This window comes from Xiphias gladius, chromosome 8, assembly GCF_016859285.1.
Source record: "Xiphias gladius isolate SHS-SW01 ecotype Sanya breed wild chromosome 8, ASM1685928v1, whole genome shotgun sequence".
NCBI classification, from domain to species: Eukaryota; Metazoa; Chordata; class Actinopteri; order Istiophoriformes; family Xiphiidae; genus Xiphias; species Xiphias gladius.
The window spans coordinates 5,017,196-5,036,648 of NC_053407.1; the positions used below are offsets into that span (position 1 = coordinate 5,017,196).

The 19,453-nt window shown below is 38.0% G+C and overlaps 1 protein-coding gene across 13 annotated transcripts in view; it reads left to right on the forward strand.

Moving 5' to 3' along the window:
- The window catches only part of mical2b (microtubule associated monooxygenase, calponin and LIM domain containing 2b), an 86,703-nt gene that overhangs the window by 22,779 nt on the left and 44,471 nt on the right, over positions 1 to 19,453 (forward strand). For all 13 annotated transcript variants that reach the window (XR_005707939.1, XR_005707940.1, XM_040132846.1 and 10 more), the window contains 11 exons: positions 3,819 to 4,221; positions 7,420 to 7,627; positions 9,280 to 9,396; positions 9,890 to 9,991; positions 10,527 to 10,682; positions 10,781 to 10,881; positions 14,763 to 15,020; positions 15,152 to 15,267; positions 16,362 to 16,488; positions 16,814 to 16,904; positions 18,344 to 18,491. Coding sequence is in view for 11 of the 13 variants with exons in the window: in XM_040132846.1 (XP_039988780.1) it covers positions 3,958 to 4,221; positions 7,420 to 7,627; positions 9,280 to 9,396; positions 9,890 to 9,991; positions 10,527 to 10,682; positions 10,781 to 10,881; positions 14,763 to 15,020; positions 15,152 to 15,267; positions 16,362 to 16,488; positions 16,814 to 16,904; positions 18,344 to 18,491 (1,688 nt within the window). In the remaining 2 variants the exon portion in view is untranslated. The remainder of the gene's footprint in view (positions 1 to 3,818; positions 4,222 to 7,419; positions 7,628 to 9,279; positions 9,397 to 9,889; positions 9,992 to 10,526; positions 10,683 to 10,780; positions 10,882 to 14,762; positions 15,021 to 15,151; positions 15,268 to 16,361; positions 16,489 to 16,813; positions 16,905 to 18,343; positions 18,492 to 19,453) is intronic.

Sequence of the window (19,453 nt, forward strand, 5' to 3'; positions counted from 1 at the left end):
AAAAGACTCAGTTTACATTTGTGAACATTTAAACACTCCTCACCTAAAATTAGAAACCCGGAGAGGCAGTACTGTCTTTCCAATGTCATCAGGAAGGAAATTCTGGTTCTTTTCTTCTGACAGTGAGCAGACAGGCATGCATGCATTCCTGAGGGTAATTTTCTGTTTCTGTTTAACTGTTCAGCTCCAGAAAGAAACAAGTTCAACCAAAATTGTGAGTGTCCACAGTGCGTGTCATTATCTTTTAACAGGACATATTAATACCTCAGTTCAAAGGTTTCTAGCTTTGAGTTTCAGTTACTAATATATACAAATATTTAACTTTCAAGTAAATAGACATTAATACTTAAGGATGTAGTTCTGCTTTGGCTTTGACACCAGAAAAACCAGTAAAATTAGGAAGGAGGGAACAAAACAAGCAAACAACCCTACAATTTATTTTAAAAATCGAGGAACTGGGGTTCATACAGAAAGTGGGTTTTTGAAAAGCCATGTAGGACATACTGAACGTCAGAGCTCTAGAGTAACTTTTCCGCTGGTAGCACCGGTGCTACCAACTTTCTTAGTTCGTCGCACCAGCACATGACTTGGTTGCACCCTTTTTTTCTTTGAATGGGTTTCACTTGATAACCATTTCATTCTCTTTTCAGTGATTGTTCTCATCTAACCGCTGAAAAGAAGTGAAAAGGGGCTCAGTGTTTCAGGTGATGCACTGGTCCCTGCTGGTTTTGTGTTTCTTGTTTGTTGCTGTGCAACTTCAAAGTTTCAAGCTTAAAGTGTGTTGACCTGGTAACAAGTTTAGAGTTGCCTGCAATGGACAAGCAGTATATCCTACAATACACACACAGCATAGCATTTGGTTGAAGGTTGTTTTTTATCTTCTTCACTAGCTCAGTCTGTCCGCCCCCCCCCCCTGCACCTGCACCCTCCCTGCAGGCTACACTCCCATCGTTTGTTGTTTTATCTTGAAACATAGTAACACCTAAATGGATTTTTCATGCATTTCATCACTGGTGCACATGTAAGTGCAGGCAGGGAGAGTGCAAGTAGGGAGAGAGTGCCTGAGCCATTGAAGGAGAAAAAGTACTACTTTCAACCACAATGGTTGAAATGGTTGCAGTCTTGAGCTCCGAAAGTGGAGGTATATTACTTATAACCTTTTAAAACTTTCATCACATGTGGTTTACTTGACTCGTAAAATAAGATAAGATTACCAAAGAAATCAGGAAAGTTTTCATGATGGAATGGGGAAGTGGTGTTTTCCTGATGGTGGGTCAACTTCCTCATGTGTTGAGGGCTTTGAGCCTGGATCAGTTTGTACAGTGGGGGGACAAAGGACATACTCTGGTGTGTAATTCTAGGATATTTCACGGTTGTTTCTTCTGCATCTTGTCCCTCACCAAGTTGCATGTGATTGTGGCTTTGTGACTGTTTTGTCTGTATTGCTGCAGCCACAATGTTTGAGCTTCTCTCATCACTGTTCAGCTGAACCCTTCCAAGAGCACACTCAGTCATAATCCTATCAGGCATTCAGTGGAGCTGGAGGAGGAAAATATCTTCAATGTAGAGAAAAAAGTGTGTGCATCTCAATTGATGAACCTTTGAACTCGATAGGTTTGTTGTTGTTGGCTGGAGGTGTAGGCTGTAAAGGCACATGTGGTCAAAGGTGTGTGTCCCTGGATATCTCATCTAGAATGCAGGACTTGACACTTCTGTCTATATTAGGCAACAGGTTGACCCCTGCAGTTTATTTTCAGTGCAAGCCCCAGGTATTACTTACATTTAGAGTGTGACCTCTCCTTTATACGCTTTCTCATTTTTCCACCGCATTGTGTATGTCCTCACGTCTTGCAGAGAGTGATGCATGTCATGGCTATTGCAAGTCCAGGAAGAGTGACTCAATTGAATATAATAGAATACCTTTATTCTCATTGTACATTTTCAACGAGATTTAGTGTGCCGTGGCAAGCCACGTAGGAAGAATAATATAAGAAATATAAATATAAGGTAAAAAGATAAAAAGGATAAGTAGGCTTGGAAAGGAACTAAGATTGTGATTATGCATAGATGTCTCTGGCTTTAAGGTTTCAGTGCAGTCAATAAATAGTCATTACCAGCAAAATAGCACAGCAAACAATGACTATCTATGATGCTAAGGACTGATGCAAAAGTAAAACCGAAATGATTTTTAATAATTTTTGTCACAGCCTTCAATCTTCCACCAAAAAGACTAGAGTAGGACTTCATGTAGTAACCAAAGATCATTTTGTCAGATGCTGATGTGATTCAAAATATGCAAAGACTGGATATTTTTATGATTAGATGTAAACAGGTCAAATTAAGTCATTGGCTATGCAAAATGAAATATTTAACTAAGAAGTTTTTAGTATTTTACTTATTACAATTCATTATTTCATTTCATTTATATTAAAAATTAATATAACTAGCTAAATGTATGAAAGCAGAACAAGCTGTAAACATAACATTGACATACTGCATATTCACCTTATAAAGTTAATATGGTTAACATGTTAGCAAACCGTTGCCTAAATACACATACAGCAGACACAAAGCAACAATAGCATTCGTCTGGAGTTGTGTTTCTTGCCACCTGTGTGGCAATTTAAGCTCATTAAGATTTTAGCACTGGTTTAGTCTCTACCAACTCCTGGGGGACAATCTGGCTCTTTAGCTGCTAAATACTGCGCTCTGTATGCCAGCTAGTCACTACCTTTTTCTGTCTGTCATCTGGTCTTGGGCTGGTAGTGTACAGTGGCTTTATTAGGGACTTTGCTGATAACAGCTGCCTACTGCTGCTGGAAATAAGGTTGAAGAGACCAGTGAGACTGAAACAAAATCAAAACAATGAGTTGAAAGACACTAAAACGTCCTTTGAACTGAGAGGAACTGCAGGGTTTCGTTATGATTATCTGTGGGTTGGTCACTAGGAACAACCCCTTTCACTTTACATAGTTATTGTTCCATTGTTACTAATATTGGGATTATTTTATTTAATTCTAATAATTTAGATTATTTAAGTAGCAAATTCTTTAATATCTTTGGTTGTATTAGGTCATACCAACAAGTCATACCAACTTTCATTTACCTGCAATACTGCAGGTCAATGAAAAGGGCTACTTTATGGCAATATTTGATTTTTAATAGATTTTTGCATCAATGTGATGAAGTTCCTTGATTTCTCAAGTATTTATTTTTCTGGATTACCTGAAAACCAACATTCGTGTCTGGTTAATTTATTCATGAAGTATCCTAGAGTCTCTCAACCCATTTTCCAGAACATTAGCACATTAGGACATTGTCTGTCCTGATGTTTGTTTCCATGGGTACGGTTCTGTAATATATCCTAGAGAACAATTGCCAAACCTTTTCCCCATATTTATGTCCCAAAATTCTGATGACTAGCTACAGTTGTCATGTTATAATGTTATTTTCAAGAGTTTGGAAGGTACTCCGATTGGGTTATGGATTATAATGGAAATGTTGATATATTTCAAAAATATGAATTATTTTTTTGTATTAGAAATGTAAATCCTGTCTGCTTATCCATCAGCTCCAAGTGGTGTTCCAACCCCAGGTTTGAGAAACCATAGTTTCACCATAGTTAGAAACTACAAACACAATAACACAAAGACTTGAGAAAGTAAATATAATCTAATGTAATGGTAGGAATTAATATGTTATTTTGCCCAGTAATTATAGTCACAGGATATAGGGTTGATCAGCAGTTACAATACTGATTTTTTTTTTTCCAGTCTCTTTTCTTTCTAAAAATCATCTTTGTTATTTATTTATTTCAGAACAAGCGAAGCATGGTGGCACACACATCATAGGAGTCCAGTACTGACAGTGTGGAAAGAGTGAACAGGAGAAGGAAACGGGAGAGGAAGAAAAGAGCAAGTGTTAGAGGAGATTGGACACTGTTTACCATCAGAGCAGATGGGTGAGACAGATGATGAGCGTACAGCGCAGGCCAGCCAGCTCTTTGAGAACTTTGTTCAGGCGTCCACCTGTAAAGGGACTCTGCAGGCCTTCAGCATCCTCTGCAGGCAGCTGGAGCTGGATCCTCTGGACCACAGCCAATTCTACAGCTCACTGAAGGCTGCAGTCAGCACATGGAAAGTCAAGGCTCTGTGGACAACACTGGACAAGAGGGCACAGCACAAGGTCTACAACCAGAATAAAGCCTGCCAGGGCACCAGGGTAAGGGGAAGACCAGCTGGGAATGACATGTACTGCAGTTTAAGCTGCTAACAGATTATGTAAAACTAATTTGATTCATTATCTTAGAAGTGTAGTGCTGCTCTTTCCGTAGTTGGGGGGGTATTCATGATGAGTTGAGCCATGAGCAATTACACCTATTTAGTTATGGTGGCACAGTGAAAATGGGATTCCATAAGACAGCATGGCAAGGTAAAAGACATTGTTTACCTTTTGATAATGTTGGAGTTGTGCTGGTTTGTACAAACCATAGTAAAGGCCTGATCACTCATAAAGTGACACAGCAAATTCTATCTGTGCATCTTCAGGGAATATGTGGTTCTAGAGGCTTGTTTACGTAGTGTAGGGACTACTCCTAGGGCTAGTCAGTTAACTGTATAGCATAATATATAAAAAAAAATGTAATGGCATTTCTTTCTGTGTACTGTGCTGTTAACTCTGCTATTGGCATTTTGTTCTCGGGACTGTTGATCATTTAATTCAATGAAGAGTTACTGATGCTGCTAATTATCAGTTAGTAAGCTAGTTAACTTGGTTGCAATGGAGCAATAAGTTCACACAGTTGATTCAAAATACATATTTTGAATATCGACTCCTATCTGCAAAACTTTCTGCAAACTATTCAAGTTTTCTGGAGCAGTTTATACACCCAGAGAGGTTAAATAAAAGTGGATGGTACAACACAGCAAATAAGCTACAATAACTTTCTCCATTTTGGACTCTGCAGTTCTCCATTCTCTTAAAGGTCAGCACTGTCAAGAAAGTTTGGTATTGGTCAGCAGTACCAATTTACATGTCAGAGTTCCCTGAAGTTAAACTCAACACAAAACATTTGCACAAATTTTCTTTGCCCCCGTGAATAAATAAAAGTTATTTATATTATTAAAAAATTAGGCTATTTTAAATATGGATGTTAGCAGACCCCCTGTCATCTTCAGCTCCTCATCTAACAGCCAGCTGTGACTGTTTCCTTTTGTACTATTCTTCTTGGAGTACTTTAAAATGATTCACTGACCAAATAGTACTAAATATCCATATCTTTTTGTTTTGATCAATTTTTATTGAAGAATAGCACTGCTAACAAAGTTCTGCTAGCTCTGTGATGAGTACAATTAGCTTCCTTTAGTTGCTTCAAATTAAAATGCTGCCACTGGTTGGAGAAGTTTTTCATGTGGTCCAGCAAGATTAGCAGTAACTAATGACAACGCCAATAATCTGTAGGAAAGTGACCAGTAAACAGTTAAATAAGGCTGATATCTTAAAGTATGAACAGGAACGTCAGAGTGAAACCACAGAGATTCAGTTCAAATTCAGGTTTTAAATCATTAGTTAAACTCAAGACAAAGCTTTGGTTTGAGGAGGAGGAGGAGGAGGAGACAGTGCAGGTCAGCACCCTGTTTTGAGGTCATAGAGGAAACACATTTCACTTGAAATGTGAAAACAGTCGTAGTGTTTGAAATGCAATGATAGGTGGGATAGTCTGCTTAGCATCATTTAGTTTGTTTGGAATTTATCAGAAAGGAACTGATCAATAAAACAGATTTTGGTGTTTGCTGTGGTGAAGGTTATTAAAGTACTCCCCATTTATTTACATGTCTGACTTTTGACATCAACATTTCTTTTTCTTTTCTCTGTCCTTTCTATGTTCTATTGAGTACAGAGTATGTGGGTTTTTTTTAAAGGGCATCTTCAACCTAAAAATAAAAGCTTAAGGAATGATGGTTTATTTGTTCAAATACTCAATTAGGGCCTCAGCCAGTGTAGATTTGTCTGAGAATAAATTTTTACTGGATTATTTTCGTAATTATGTGCAATTAATTAATTACTTACAACTAAGTAATCCTACTTTTAGAGGCTGAATTAACTGGACTTAGTGCACATGACTTGCAGCAATTCAATTAGTATTAGTTAAGAATCATGCTAATCTATTATCCCAGACATTTTTTCTGGAGAAACTTCTAGATTAAGCTTTTTCTGCTGCGTTTTTTTGGTTCCTTTTCAGTCCAGAGGCAGAACAAACATCAGTGTCAGTTACTGTAGACATACCTACTGTCACACCTTACCTGTGACCCAGTTCCATACTACAGTATATACAGTAGTAATACTATAAAGTATACACTATGTGTGTTTGCTATTTTTTTTAAGACGAAATGATACAAAGTTTGATACAAAAAATTTTGAAACTTAAAAGAGACATAGCTTTAATACTTTATTTTATTGTTCTTTAAGATTCTCCTGGAACATTTGGGGACGATACTATCCATCATGTGTATATTGACATGTTTGGTATACTTAATTTCGTCACTTTTCCACTGTGAAGACACTACATATTTAAACTCGAGTTAGAATTACTGTGTAGTAGGTAAGTGGGACATAGAGCTTGATTTAATTCCAACTTGAAGGGCAGCCCAAAAGCAAAAAAATCATAAAAGCAGCATTAAATGATTTTCTGTTGCCCACTTTAGGGCAGTGGAGCAATTTAAAAACAAAACACTGACATATTATCACCACATAAAGTTGTGAGTATGCTAGCAAACCGTTGCTCTTTTTTAAAATTCTAGCAGAGATGAAGCAACATTGGCATCATTTGAGTGTAAGTCTAAAATTCACTCTCCTCTCAACTCTGTTTTGTTGGATGGAACTGGAAGACAATAAAACGCTCTGTAAAGTTGAGAGAAACTGCAAAATTGGGTGGTAATTCTCTGTAGATATGTCACCATTAGCAACACCTTTTAAATTACCATTACCCTTTGCATTAGATGCACACAGTCTTTTAATCCATTGTTAAAACTTTTAAAAAATCTATCTGTTAAATCATTAGCGGGAACTGCCACAGTGAATATTCCATTTGATCGCTCATATGAGTAACTGTAACTGAAGTCTAGTTTTTGTTTAATCTAATGCAGAGAGAGGGAGACAGAGAGAGAGACAAAGAGGAGAATCACGTTTCATTTTTGAATTCCACGGATTGATTTATAATTGTTCTGTCATCTCACAATTAATGTATGAATGCAAGTGTCTTTATCATTATGCTTCCTCTTATGTTATTGTGATACTTACAGAAGGAATTAGATGTATATGTATATTCCAGTGTAATTAGTCAGAGTTTTGTATGACCCTGAGAAAACATAACACCTCGCTCTGAGATATTAGAACTTCTACCTCTTTAACCCCATTCAGTGTCTGATCATCGGTGGGGGTCCTTGTGGCCTGCGAACAGCCATCGAGCTGGCCCTGCTGGGCTGCAAGGCTGTGGTGATTGAGAAGAGAGACACCTTCTCCAGAAACAACGTGCTCCATCTCTGGCCCTTCACTATTCATGACCTAAGGGGCCTCGGAGCCAAGAAGTTCTACGGCAAGTTCTGCGCTGGCTCCATTGACCACATTAGTGAGTGTGTATCTCTGTTTTCACTGTAGAACATTGTTAAAGTTAGGACACTGAATTTAGGATTGTTCAGAAAAATCATAGTGAGAAACCATTGTGTTGTTTTATTAATGAGTCTATCATGAAGTGAGAGAACAGACTGGGGAAACTGACCAAAGCTGAACCCTTCTTCTTTCTTCCACATCTGTGACTTTTTAACTTTGTGAAGGGAGGTTTTCCAGCAGCCTAGTTTGCTGCAGTTTGTTTCTTCACTCTGTTTCTTCCTGGTTGGATGTTTCCATTGGTGCTTCCTCCTCTCCAGCCTTAATAAATGTGTCATGTATTACTATCTCCTCTCAAAGATTAACTCTGCTGACTGTGCATCTCATAGCTCTAACTTGTTAGCATCTGTCTATTTAGATGCAAACAGGTCCTCCTCCCATAACGGCTGGCCAGAAAGCAACTACATATACCAGCTGCTGAGCTATAGTATATAATAACTATATTAACTCTGTGAACTTGTACCACATTCTACAAATAAAGTGCTCATTTTGTGTTTACTGCTTTATTAAAACCAGAGTTTAATGGTACATCATGGAACTGTCAGGATGTAGTTTTAGTGCCCCCAGCTTGGTTTTAGCGCCACAGCAATCATCATGTTACCCATATAAAATGATCCCAATGAGTTCTATGCAGTCAGTTATACAGATATTAAATGTGGGAAAATAGAACACTGGTAACAGATTGGTACACAGTACAGTCAGGTACTCTAAGCTGAGGTATCAGAATCAGTATTGGGAGACTGAAAGTAAGATTGGTGCATCTCTGCTGCACAGAACAGAAGACATACAGTTTAAATACGTATTAGTATTTACTAATAAGTATCATGGAAGAATTAGGACCATAGGAGGGCTGTAACCAACTTATAATGCATTAAAACTTTTAAAATATCAAAATTTTAATGTACAATAAGTTGGTTACAGCAATTTCAGTGTCCAAATTGTAAATTTGCTAATCTTTGTAAATGTGGAGCACAATTACCATGTTAAAAAAAAAAATAAATAAGATACTTTGGGGCAGCAAGCGTTTGCCATGATTATTTAAATTATTTCCAATTTAAACATGACTACAGCAAAGAGAGTGATGAGAGCTGCCATTCTCACTCACAGCTATTTTCTGCTGCCACTTGAGTTGGTGTTGGTTTTTTCAACTTGCTTTCACAGCAACTACAGAAGCCACATAAAAAAAAAAAAAAGTAAAGTAAATTTACTGGTATGTGAGTGCCCTCTTTACCAACAGTGAAATAATATATCACTTAACAAAAATAGACTTCAGCAAATATTTTCTATCTGGCCTGGGCCAATAAAAAGTGATTATTATATCAGTTAGATAAACTTTCTAAATTAATTGTGTCGTTAAGCTATATATTCCCTCTATTCTACAGTAGGTGGACACCAACAGCCTATGGTGTATGGTACAGGCTGTTAGTAGGATTGGATGCAGCCGTTGGCCATTAAAAAAAACAGAATACCAACTTACCACAAGTCAGCCCTTGTTTAAAATTTATATTTCCTTTTTTGCCTGTACATGTAGGTCTAGCCTGGCTTTCTGTGATTTATTTTTTATTTTTTTATATAAAGTATGTGCATGTGTGTGTTTGTGTGTATCCACTCCAGGTATCCGTCAGCTCCAGCTGATGCTCCTGAAAGTGAGTCTGATTCTGGGAGTGGAGATTCATGTCAACGTGGAGTTTGTCAAACTTTTGGAGCCACTAGCAGGGCAGACTGATGAAAGTGAGTCTGTGTGTGGGATTATTTGTATGTTAAAGGGTCATGATCGGCACTGATATATGCATATTTCAGCTATATATTAAAAGCTTCCTGCTCACAACATATTTTCAAGTGATTAGAAATGTTCCTAGAGGGGAGACATTTGTGGTGGTAGAATTTATAGCAAACTGAGTGGAAAATAATGCAAGTTTATTGATAGAGTCTGCTGATTGTTTCAATTTTGCTTTTTTAAGGGTCCAAAAATAAGCATCCTAGATATGTTGTAAGGGGAGCTTCTCACTTTAACAGTCCAGGAAACATGACACAACCGTTCCTTAACTTACAGGAGAGAGCAACATATTGTAGCTGCTTTGTGGCAGTTGAGAAATAATCATATAAACCTCCACCACCCAACTCCTTGTTGTCTGAGTTTCCTTTAGATGTTCACATACACTCTCTTTAAATATGTATATATGTTAAGGTAATGGTTGGTTGGTTTGTTTTCGTTCTTCCTCAGGCCCTGGGTGGCGCGCAGAGGTCCAACCTTCTAGCCATCCTGTCTCAGACACTGATTTTGATGTCGTGATTGGAGCCGACGGACGCAAAAACACATTAGATGGTGAGAAAAAAGGAAAACTAACAGAAATCACAAATGGGAGTGGTCCTATGAGGTAGTGTGTGGTGGTTCATATTGTTCCAAGTGTGTCTTTAGACTCCTAAGGAAGTTTGTTACTGACCCTCATTTTTAAGACCTTTACCCTGCAGTCAAAGCACTAGTTGTTTTTTTTTTTTTTTTCTGTAAACGAGGTGAGGTGTCACAAAGCTGCTTTCAGTCCCTGGGTAAAGAATTTCCTGTTGACATAGTTTTAACTGGAACCTTCATGGTGTCTATTGGGTCAGCACTATGTGTGAGTGCGTGTGCTGGTTTATGAACTGTTTGAGAGCTTTGTTAGCTTTCTATGCAGGCTTAATAATTGTTATGCATATTTTGTGCTCATCTGTGTAAGGGTGTGGTATATGTGTTATGCCTATGTTTGCTGACACACAAAGTAACAAATTACATCAATTAAAGATTGATCATTAAAGAAATATTTTTCACCAGAGGTTTCCCTCAGCATGTTTCATTCCTAAGGTTTTTCTTCCCCTCTCTGCAGGTTTCAGCCGCAAAGAGTTTCGAGGTAAGTTGGCAATTGCCATCACAGCTAACTTCATCAACAGGAACACCACTGCCGAGGCCAAAGTGGAAGAAATCAGCGGCGTGGCCTTCATCTTTAACCAGAAGTTCTTTCTGGAACTTAAGGAGGAGACAGGTGGGGAGACAGCTAAGTATATAGTCTTCCTTTTGTTTGTTTGTTTTTTTTTTATTTTTTATTATTCACGTATTAAGTTAATCTGCTTATATTTTCAGGAATTGACTTGGAGAACATAGTTTACTACAAAGACAATACCCACTACTTTGTCATGACAGCAAAGAAACAGAGCCTGCTGGACAAAGGGGTCATCATAAATGTGAGTTTACTCATACATACAGATGCACATGTAAATACAGCAGTAATTTTGATTTAGTTCTTCTGATAAAAATGTACATTAGTCAAATACTAGTTTTTTGTTGTTTTAGACTCATTTCTGCATTTTCATTTTTTTTGTCTTCTTGGCATTCTGAGCCTACAACTGACACCATTGTCATTGTGTAGAATTAGTATTGTTACTGATGGTGTTTTTGCGAGATTAGCAAAAGAGGCACTCTTTACCTGACTTTACAACACACACTGTCAATGACACTGTTCTGTGGTTATAGACTCACTCTCCTTTGTAATTTTCCTTAGCAGAGCAGCAAGATCATTCACAAACGGTATTGACTCACTTGTTCAATAAAATACTCTTTACTGTCTGGGTTTAGCTTCAGCTTAAGACGAATGGCTACGATGCCATCTAAAACTTGCGATGCGCTCTAAAACTTGCTACTTCTTTCTAATTTTCCGTAGGATTGTGGATGCATTTAGTCACAAATCTGTTGCTGTTTTTTTCCTTTTAAGAACCAGTAAAGTTGGCTAACATTACGGGCAGACAAATAACTGAAATTTACTGAAAAACAAAATGCAGTCAGTGTTGCTAACTATTTTCAATGGAAAGTATCTAAGGCTTGGTTGAAAAGTTGCTAGATGATGTCATGCACTCATTTGCATATCTTAGCCTGGTGGCTAGGCTAGCCGGTTGCATTTAATAAAGTTTTGAAGATAGCTTACACTCCAACTTTGGCCTGTGAGGACTGTGCGCTACTCCAGAAAGCAAACAAAAAGATTGCTGACCCTAAGGAGGAAATTTGATGGCTTGATGGCTACTTCCAAGATTCAAAGAATATTATTCCATACCTCAGACATTTAATAGGGAATGTATAACCATCTATTAGAAATCTTGGTGTTGAGTTTGATCAGAGCCTAACTTGTGACCATCACATTAAGAAATTGGTTCAGTCTTGTTTTCTGCAATTCAGATATATTGCCAAAATCAATTTCGCCTGAGAACATAATCAAGCATACCATCCATTACTTTATCTCTTCTCATCTGGATTACTGTAACTGCTTATTTTCTTGTTTAAGTGAGTCTGCAATTTGACAACTTCAGTTGGTTCAGAACGCAGCAGCCAGGCTTTTCATAACACTAAACAAAGAGAGAATATTACCCCCATTCTGGACCCATTGGCTTCCTGTACGTTTCAGAATTCAGTTTAAGATCCTCCTGATCACATTCAAAGCCCTCCATGGCATTGAACCCTTTTATATTTTTGAACTTATAAAACTATACACTTCACCAAATTACTCAGATTGTGTGACTGACTCTTAAATCTTCCATGGTCCAGGCTCAAAAAAAGGGGGGGCCGTGCTTTTGCCAATTAAGCTACAACATTATGGAATGGCCTCCCCTCATTGATAAGTCTATACCATAAAGTTTTAAAAACCCATTTGTATAGGCTGGCGTTTTTATAAGTTTGTTGCTTTGCAATTTCTATTGTTTTTTTTAATTTTGTTTTGTTAACTATATTGTTTCTATTGTTGAGTTGTGAAGCACTTTTTTAAAAGTGCTATATAAATATAGTTTGTTATTAATATTATCTAGATCTACCCCTAATTTCAAAAACGTTTTAAGTAAGATGTGTAGAATATGAAACTGAAGTGTCATAGAATAAACTCACTCTTGTAAACTATTTACATTATGTTGAGAAAAAATAACATTTCAATCATTAAGTTAAATCAAATAAGAATTAAAATAAGGAAGTTACCCAGGCAAACAATGGGGATTAGTTATTGGTCGTTAGGTACGTGCATTCACAGCTCATTCATGGGCTGCAAAGGATACTGTACAACATTGGTCAGCCGAAAGTCACACGACTAAGTGCTGAAGGTATACCATTTGTTGTTGCTCTCTCAAAATGAATAGGCACAAACAGTTTCTATTGTATCACTGGGGGGGGGGGGGGGGTTACAGGCAATGTTGCCAACTTAGAGCCTCTGTTACTGGATTTACTGACTTTTCACACTGTTTTAGCAACTTTTCTTCACAAAACACGTACCGACAAATCTTGTGACGTTTTGGACAAACCTTAGCTACTTTCTGTAGAAGTGAGTTGCCAGTATTGGGACAGTAATGTAGCAGAACTGTTATTGGGAATTTGGCTATATCTAAATCATGTATATATGAACACAGAGAGTAGAAGAGAAGCAAACAGAAAAAGGGCGGTCCAGCCACATACTAGGTTTTGACCTGGTCTTGTTCCTTTATAGTTTTTGTCGACAAAATTAGCACTGACACACACTTTTGGCCAGAAACACACACACATATAGGTTGCAATATTTAAAGCCAGCAGCCAGAGCAGAGAGTCAAAGTGTTTTTCGGTAGATTAGAATGTGTGTTTGGTCACTGGACCAGTGAGCAGCGAGCTTGGCAGTGAGTGATGGGCCTCCATAGCAGATGATAATGAAATAGGGCTCTAATTAGATGCTTGCCCTTTCTCACCTTTCTTCTAACCCTGTCACTCAGTGACTGCCAGGACAATTATCTGAAAATACACACAACTTTTTTTTCTTCATTTCTCTCTCTCTCACACACTCTCTCTCACACACAGACACACAAAGACACACACACAAACACACACAAACACACACACACACACACACACACACACACACACACACACACACACACAAACACACAGGTCTTGAACTCTGCCTCACTGTACCCTCAGTGGTCTCTGTCTCATTTTACATTGCCGATTTGGCTGAACCCTGAAATGCCCAATGGATTATATTTCACCTGAATTCCTGGAAATGAAAGAAAGACAATCAGGGAACTGAAATGCCAAAGCCAAATCTAAAATTGTCATTAGATGCTTTTATATACTGCAAAGGCCCAGTTATAACAAGAAGTTCATTTTTGTTTTATCCTTAGTTAAGAAGAAGCTTAGAAGAAGAGGAAGATGAGCTAGTATTGTCAAAAGTATTTTTTTTTTCATATTTAGTAGTAGCAGTAGTAGTAGTAGCCTTTACCAAGCATGAGCCAGAAAAGTAAGAGAATAGTTAAAAGCATATTAATTTTTACAAATGTGCTTTGAAAGGTAAAAACAATAAAATGCAAAAAATTAAAATTAACATTTGGATGAAAAGCAACACAGTTCAGTTTAGATCTTTATTGACCCATTCAGCACGGCAGAATAAAAACACAAAAACATGAAACATAAACACAGGCTATTTTCACATACAACACCTTAACGTAACTAAATAATGATACAGCAAAATAACGCAGATAATAAAAAGTCTCACTTTAATTAGCAAAAAGCACAATTTTCTTTGATAAATTGATTTAAGTTGATTTTGAGATTTTTTTTTTTTTTAAACCTGTGTAGCATTCAGTCAGAATTCTGCTTTTTGTTTTGTGTTTATCTTGCCTTTTTGGGCTAGAAAGATTCAAATACAGAGAAAAAAAAAGAGAATAACAATGATATTAAAACAAAAACAAACAATAGCAGATAATTAAGTTAAATTAAAGCTGCATTATTTTATTCACTTTTATGTGGCCACTTGGGGGCAGCAGAAGCTAAAAACACATCACTGGCATATTACCACTTATAATGTTGTGATGGCGAACTTGTTAGCAAACAGTCCCCTGTTTACACATCCAGGAGACATGGGTTAATCAGCTACCTACAAAAGAGGGGTTTTTGGGCTAGAAAGCCAAATGAGCTAATGAGCAGTGTCAATGAGTGATGAGGCTTTGTAGAGCTGCAGAATGGGTTGATAATTCTCTGTTGATTCATTGTTATAATCAACCTCTTTCATAATGTTATTGTGTCAGTGGTCCCTGCCTTAAACCTTCCTTCTCTTGTCTCTATACAGGACTACATAGAAACGGAGCGACTTCTGAGTGCTGACAATGTCAACCAGGAAGCATTGCTCTCTTATGCCCGTGAGGCAGCTGACTTTGGCACAAACTACCAGCTGCCGTCCCTGGACTATGCCATCAACCACTACGGGGAGCCAGATGTGGCCATGTTTGACTTCACCAGCATGTATGCTTCAGAGAACGCCGCTTTGATCAGGGAGAAACATGGACACCAGCTACTCGTCGCACTGGTGGGAGATAGTTTGCTTGAGGTAATGACATACTGGTGGCATTGGGTGTTTATCTGTGCAGTGTGTTGTCATGGTTGTTTGATACTCTGGCCTCCACCATGGCCAAGTCTTAGCTTGTGTGTTCATGCTGACCTCATGTTCTCTACTTACAGCCCTTCTGGCCGATGGGTACAGGTTGTGCTAGGGGTTTTCTTGCAGCCTTCGACACAGCTTGGATGGTGAGGGGCTGGGCACAAGGAAGGAGCCCTCTGGAGATACTGGCTGAGAGGTACATATGTTTATCTTTCACTTTCTGTAACTTTAGATGAGCATGATAGACTTTTTTGTACTCTGTAATATATTTTCTCTGGATTTAATTCTGATGAAAAAAAGCAGTCCAGACACTCAAGGACAGTCAGTTTGCCGGTACACTAGTTTGGTCCAAAGCAACTACTGGCCAGATTCCTATGAAATCTAGTATGTGTATACATGGTCCCCTCTAAAAATTTTTCTTCACCCTCTGTCCTTTCATTCTTGGCCTGCTGTCAGATCAAAAAAATTCAACTAGTGCACAAGACATATCAAAATCTAATAGGCAGATTATTATGATATTTACAGACGTTCATCCTTACTAGAGGACACACCCTATCCATATTTGACACTCCCTCAAGCTCTCCTCTAGCTCCATGACCAACTGTAGCCTTTCCGTTTTAGAAACTCTTCAACCTTCTCCTAGAACCAATCTCAGACTAAAATGTAAACCTTCCGCACATAATATCTCATAATCTAATGGGCAGAGATCTATAAAAAATTGCTAAGGACATTCATATTTTTCCAGGTGATACATCCCTTTGATTTTATTTAAAAAAGACTACCAAAACGCTAAAACTGCCAATAAAGAAGATGGAACTTCAGTTTGTACTATACTGACAAGGCTTTAAAAAAAAAAAAGGCTTTAAAAAAAGAGAAAATGCTAGCCTCTACAGGCAGCAAATACAGTTTTACTCCTTTTATACTTATTTTAGTGTACTCATGCATTGGTGTCCCATTTATGTCCCGTTCCTGTTCTAATGAACCACATCAGCTTTGAAGGAGATTACAAATAGCCTTATCACCCACCGATACAAAGTAAAGTTGCATTAGTCATGAGTTCAGATAAACTAGTCTGGGCTTGTCCAGTTTAAATGCACTTTCAGTGATGCAGATTTCATGTTAAAAGTATTTATTCATTGTTCTGCAAGCAATGTTTTGTGCCTTCAGCTTGCCTCAGTATTTGCTGTTTTTACACAGATCAAGTAGTTAGTTCAGTGTATTCCATGAACTTTGAAGCTACAGTATCTTGAATCTCACAATTATAGCTATATCTGCCCTGTTGTTCCTCAGGGAGAGTATTTACCGACTGTTGCCTCAGACCACCACAGAAAACATAAGCAAAAACTTTGAACAGTACACCATTGACCCTGCCACCCGCTACCCCAACCTCATCTCCAGCTGTGTACGCCCACACCAGGTCAGTCCAACACTTATATAATAGTAACAAACTTTTTCTATAGCAGATTTTGTAAAAAAAATTTCAAAGTTCTCTCCAAGGAGAAGAAAATGTATCTTCTGCTCTTAGTTACAGTTATGTGGGATTAAAATGTTGACCAACAGAAAAACATGTAAATTTCTAGCAGAACTGTTTCTGCTACAAATGCTGCATTTTGATTTTCCTCTTGCCTTTTTTTGTGCACCATCAATTCTTCAGTGTTATTAGGACATTTCTGTCAACTGCAAACCCCTTTAATCCTATTTTTATACAGTGTCTTGAGTTTCACTTTCTTTCTTTCTCTCAGGTTTGTCACCTGTATATTGATGGCCAACAGGACTCATGTAATGTGGAAACAGGAGCCCCGACACGCAGATTGGTCAACCTATCCAGAACAGGTAAGTTACAGACTGAATGGTCTTTATCCAAACACTCCCTTATCCTCAAACGTCCCTCCAGCTGTCAGCCTTCAGCGATGGAAGGAATAAAATCTGATCTTGTATTGGGGCTTGAAGTTTTTTGGTCCTAACAGACATGTTCACATTTCACATAGTCTGTGAAAAGTGATGATGGTAATAAATAAGTATTAATCACATTTTTCTGATTATATTTGATGTTTTTGGACAGAGCCAGCATGTCATCAGGAAAAGCAATGATGCAGTGATGATGAAATGTCTTTACAAATCATCTCTACCAGTTCTCTATCTCATCTGCTGTCTGAATTGCTCTGTAATAGTTAGAATACAACATCAAACAGCCAATCACTGACAAGTTGGATATGCAGACTGCAAAGTCAACCTGAAGATTATAGACTTGATGTATCCTTGTATTTATAACAAAAAGTGTTCACATTTTCGAAATAAACAGATTATGGATGCATCAAATATCTATATCCAAAGGGCTGACAGTGGAGATTTCTGCCAACTGCTCTACTTTGATTTTAAAGATCCCCGTAATGTTGTAATAGTAACCTCATCATCCATTGAGTCACCATTTAAATTAGATGCATCCACACCCACATTAACACTGCATGAAAGCTTTCTTTAATACCTTTATAAGTTAAATTAGGACACTCAGTTACTGTATATAAAATCGTCTCAGTGCTGACTCAACAATCTAGCATGACCAAACCCGCTTTAACAAAGGAGATGTTATATGAACAGTATTTTGATAAATCACAGCAAACTCATGTATATAGTTAACTGGAGAAAAAAGGATGACATAGTGAATGCACCTTCAGCCCCTCTTGAGGGGAAACTTTAGATCTTGTCTCAGTCACAGGCTGACACACTTATCACACTGACAATACATATTGAGGGTCATACATACATGCTGATCAAACATGATTTCTCTGACAGTTTTCTCCCTATATAGGAACAAGTTATTTTTTTAGTTCCAGTTAGAGCAGGTCGTCCACCAACTGGAAAGTCGGTGGTTCGATCCCCGGCTCCTCCATTCCGCATGTCGAAGTGTCTTTGGGCAAGATACTGAACCCCAAATTGCCTCCGATGTATCATCAGTGTGTTTGTGTTTTTGTGTGTGTGTGTGTGTTGAAAGCGCTATACGTATAGAAAAGAGTGCTGTATGAGTGTGTGTGTGTGTGAATGGGTGAATGTGGCAGTAGTGTAAAGCGCTTTGAGTGGTAGATTAAGAATAGAACAGCGCTATATAAGTGCTGTCCATTTACCATATAAGAAACTTTCCAGCCATGACAAAAATAAAGCACTTGGTGATAACAGTAACCCTCCTGGCATGAAAATGGTCCCTCCTATGTTGCTTTGTGACCGAGTGATAATCTTGATAAGACCTTGAATGACATGCTGATCCTCTCCTCCAGAGTCCGAGGTGCGTCCTGGGCGGCTGCTGACCTGGTGTCAGAAGCAGGCTCAAGGCTACAGAGGGGTCGACATCACCAACCTCACATCTTCCTGGAGGAACGGCCTGGCCCTCTGTGCTCTCATACACCGCCAGAGGCCTGAGCTCATGTAAGAACACACACAAAAGCACACTTACAATGTATATAGGAAACTTGTGGGAAAGTTGACAGTTATTCAGGCCTAGGACTTTTTCCATTGGCTTGTGACAGTCAGCAGATCAGCTCTTTTTGAACTGAGCAACTTAACTATATGATGTGAAAGAGGGAATTCATCTTTCTATTGAAGTAGTGTTTAATAGTTTAATTGATTTTCTTGTTTGATGCTCCACTTTTATGTGGATTTGCATGTGATTTTGCTGACATTCTATCTAAGTGTTTGTGGTGAATTTAACAACTGATTAATCTCATTTAAAAACAGGCTGTCATACAGACCACAGCGACCTATAACCGAGAAAGAAAAGTATCAGAGTAATCAAGTGCAATGACATAATTTCTCTGAGGAAGGCTCATTTTGTAGACTCAAACAGGTCATCTTGATCTTTGTCCTAGCAAGCTGTGATTCCACAATTTCATGGTTGAAATTATTGGCACCCCTGAATTTTAAGTACAGAATTTAGAATGTCTTCAGAAAATAAATACAAATTAACCAATTTTGTGTAATCAAAATATTTTAATAAAATGTCCAAGGTTACTGTGGTGGCAAATTCTTTCTGTTCCATATAGTACTAGGAGTCAACTCTTGTCTTTCGTTTAATTCATTATCTGCAGATGGTCTCAAGCATATAGAGATCAAAGGTCACACAGCAATGAGCAATGTATGGCAATGATCAATGTATGATAATGAGCAAAGAGTACAAAACTTAGTGAGCATTTATATACTTTGGTGAGCACAGAAGGGAGGGGTTGCTGTGTAACTGTTCAAAGAGATAAGACACACACAGGAATCGTTCTATCGCAGCCGCAGGGATGAAGGTGGTCTGCCTGGCATTGTTTTATCTCTCAAGGTAGCAATCAGTGCATTCCATAAAAAGGTGAATAGTAAAATGTATTAAGTATTAAAACTTTCCATTA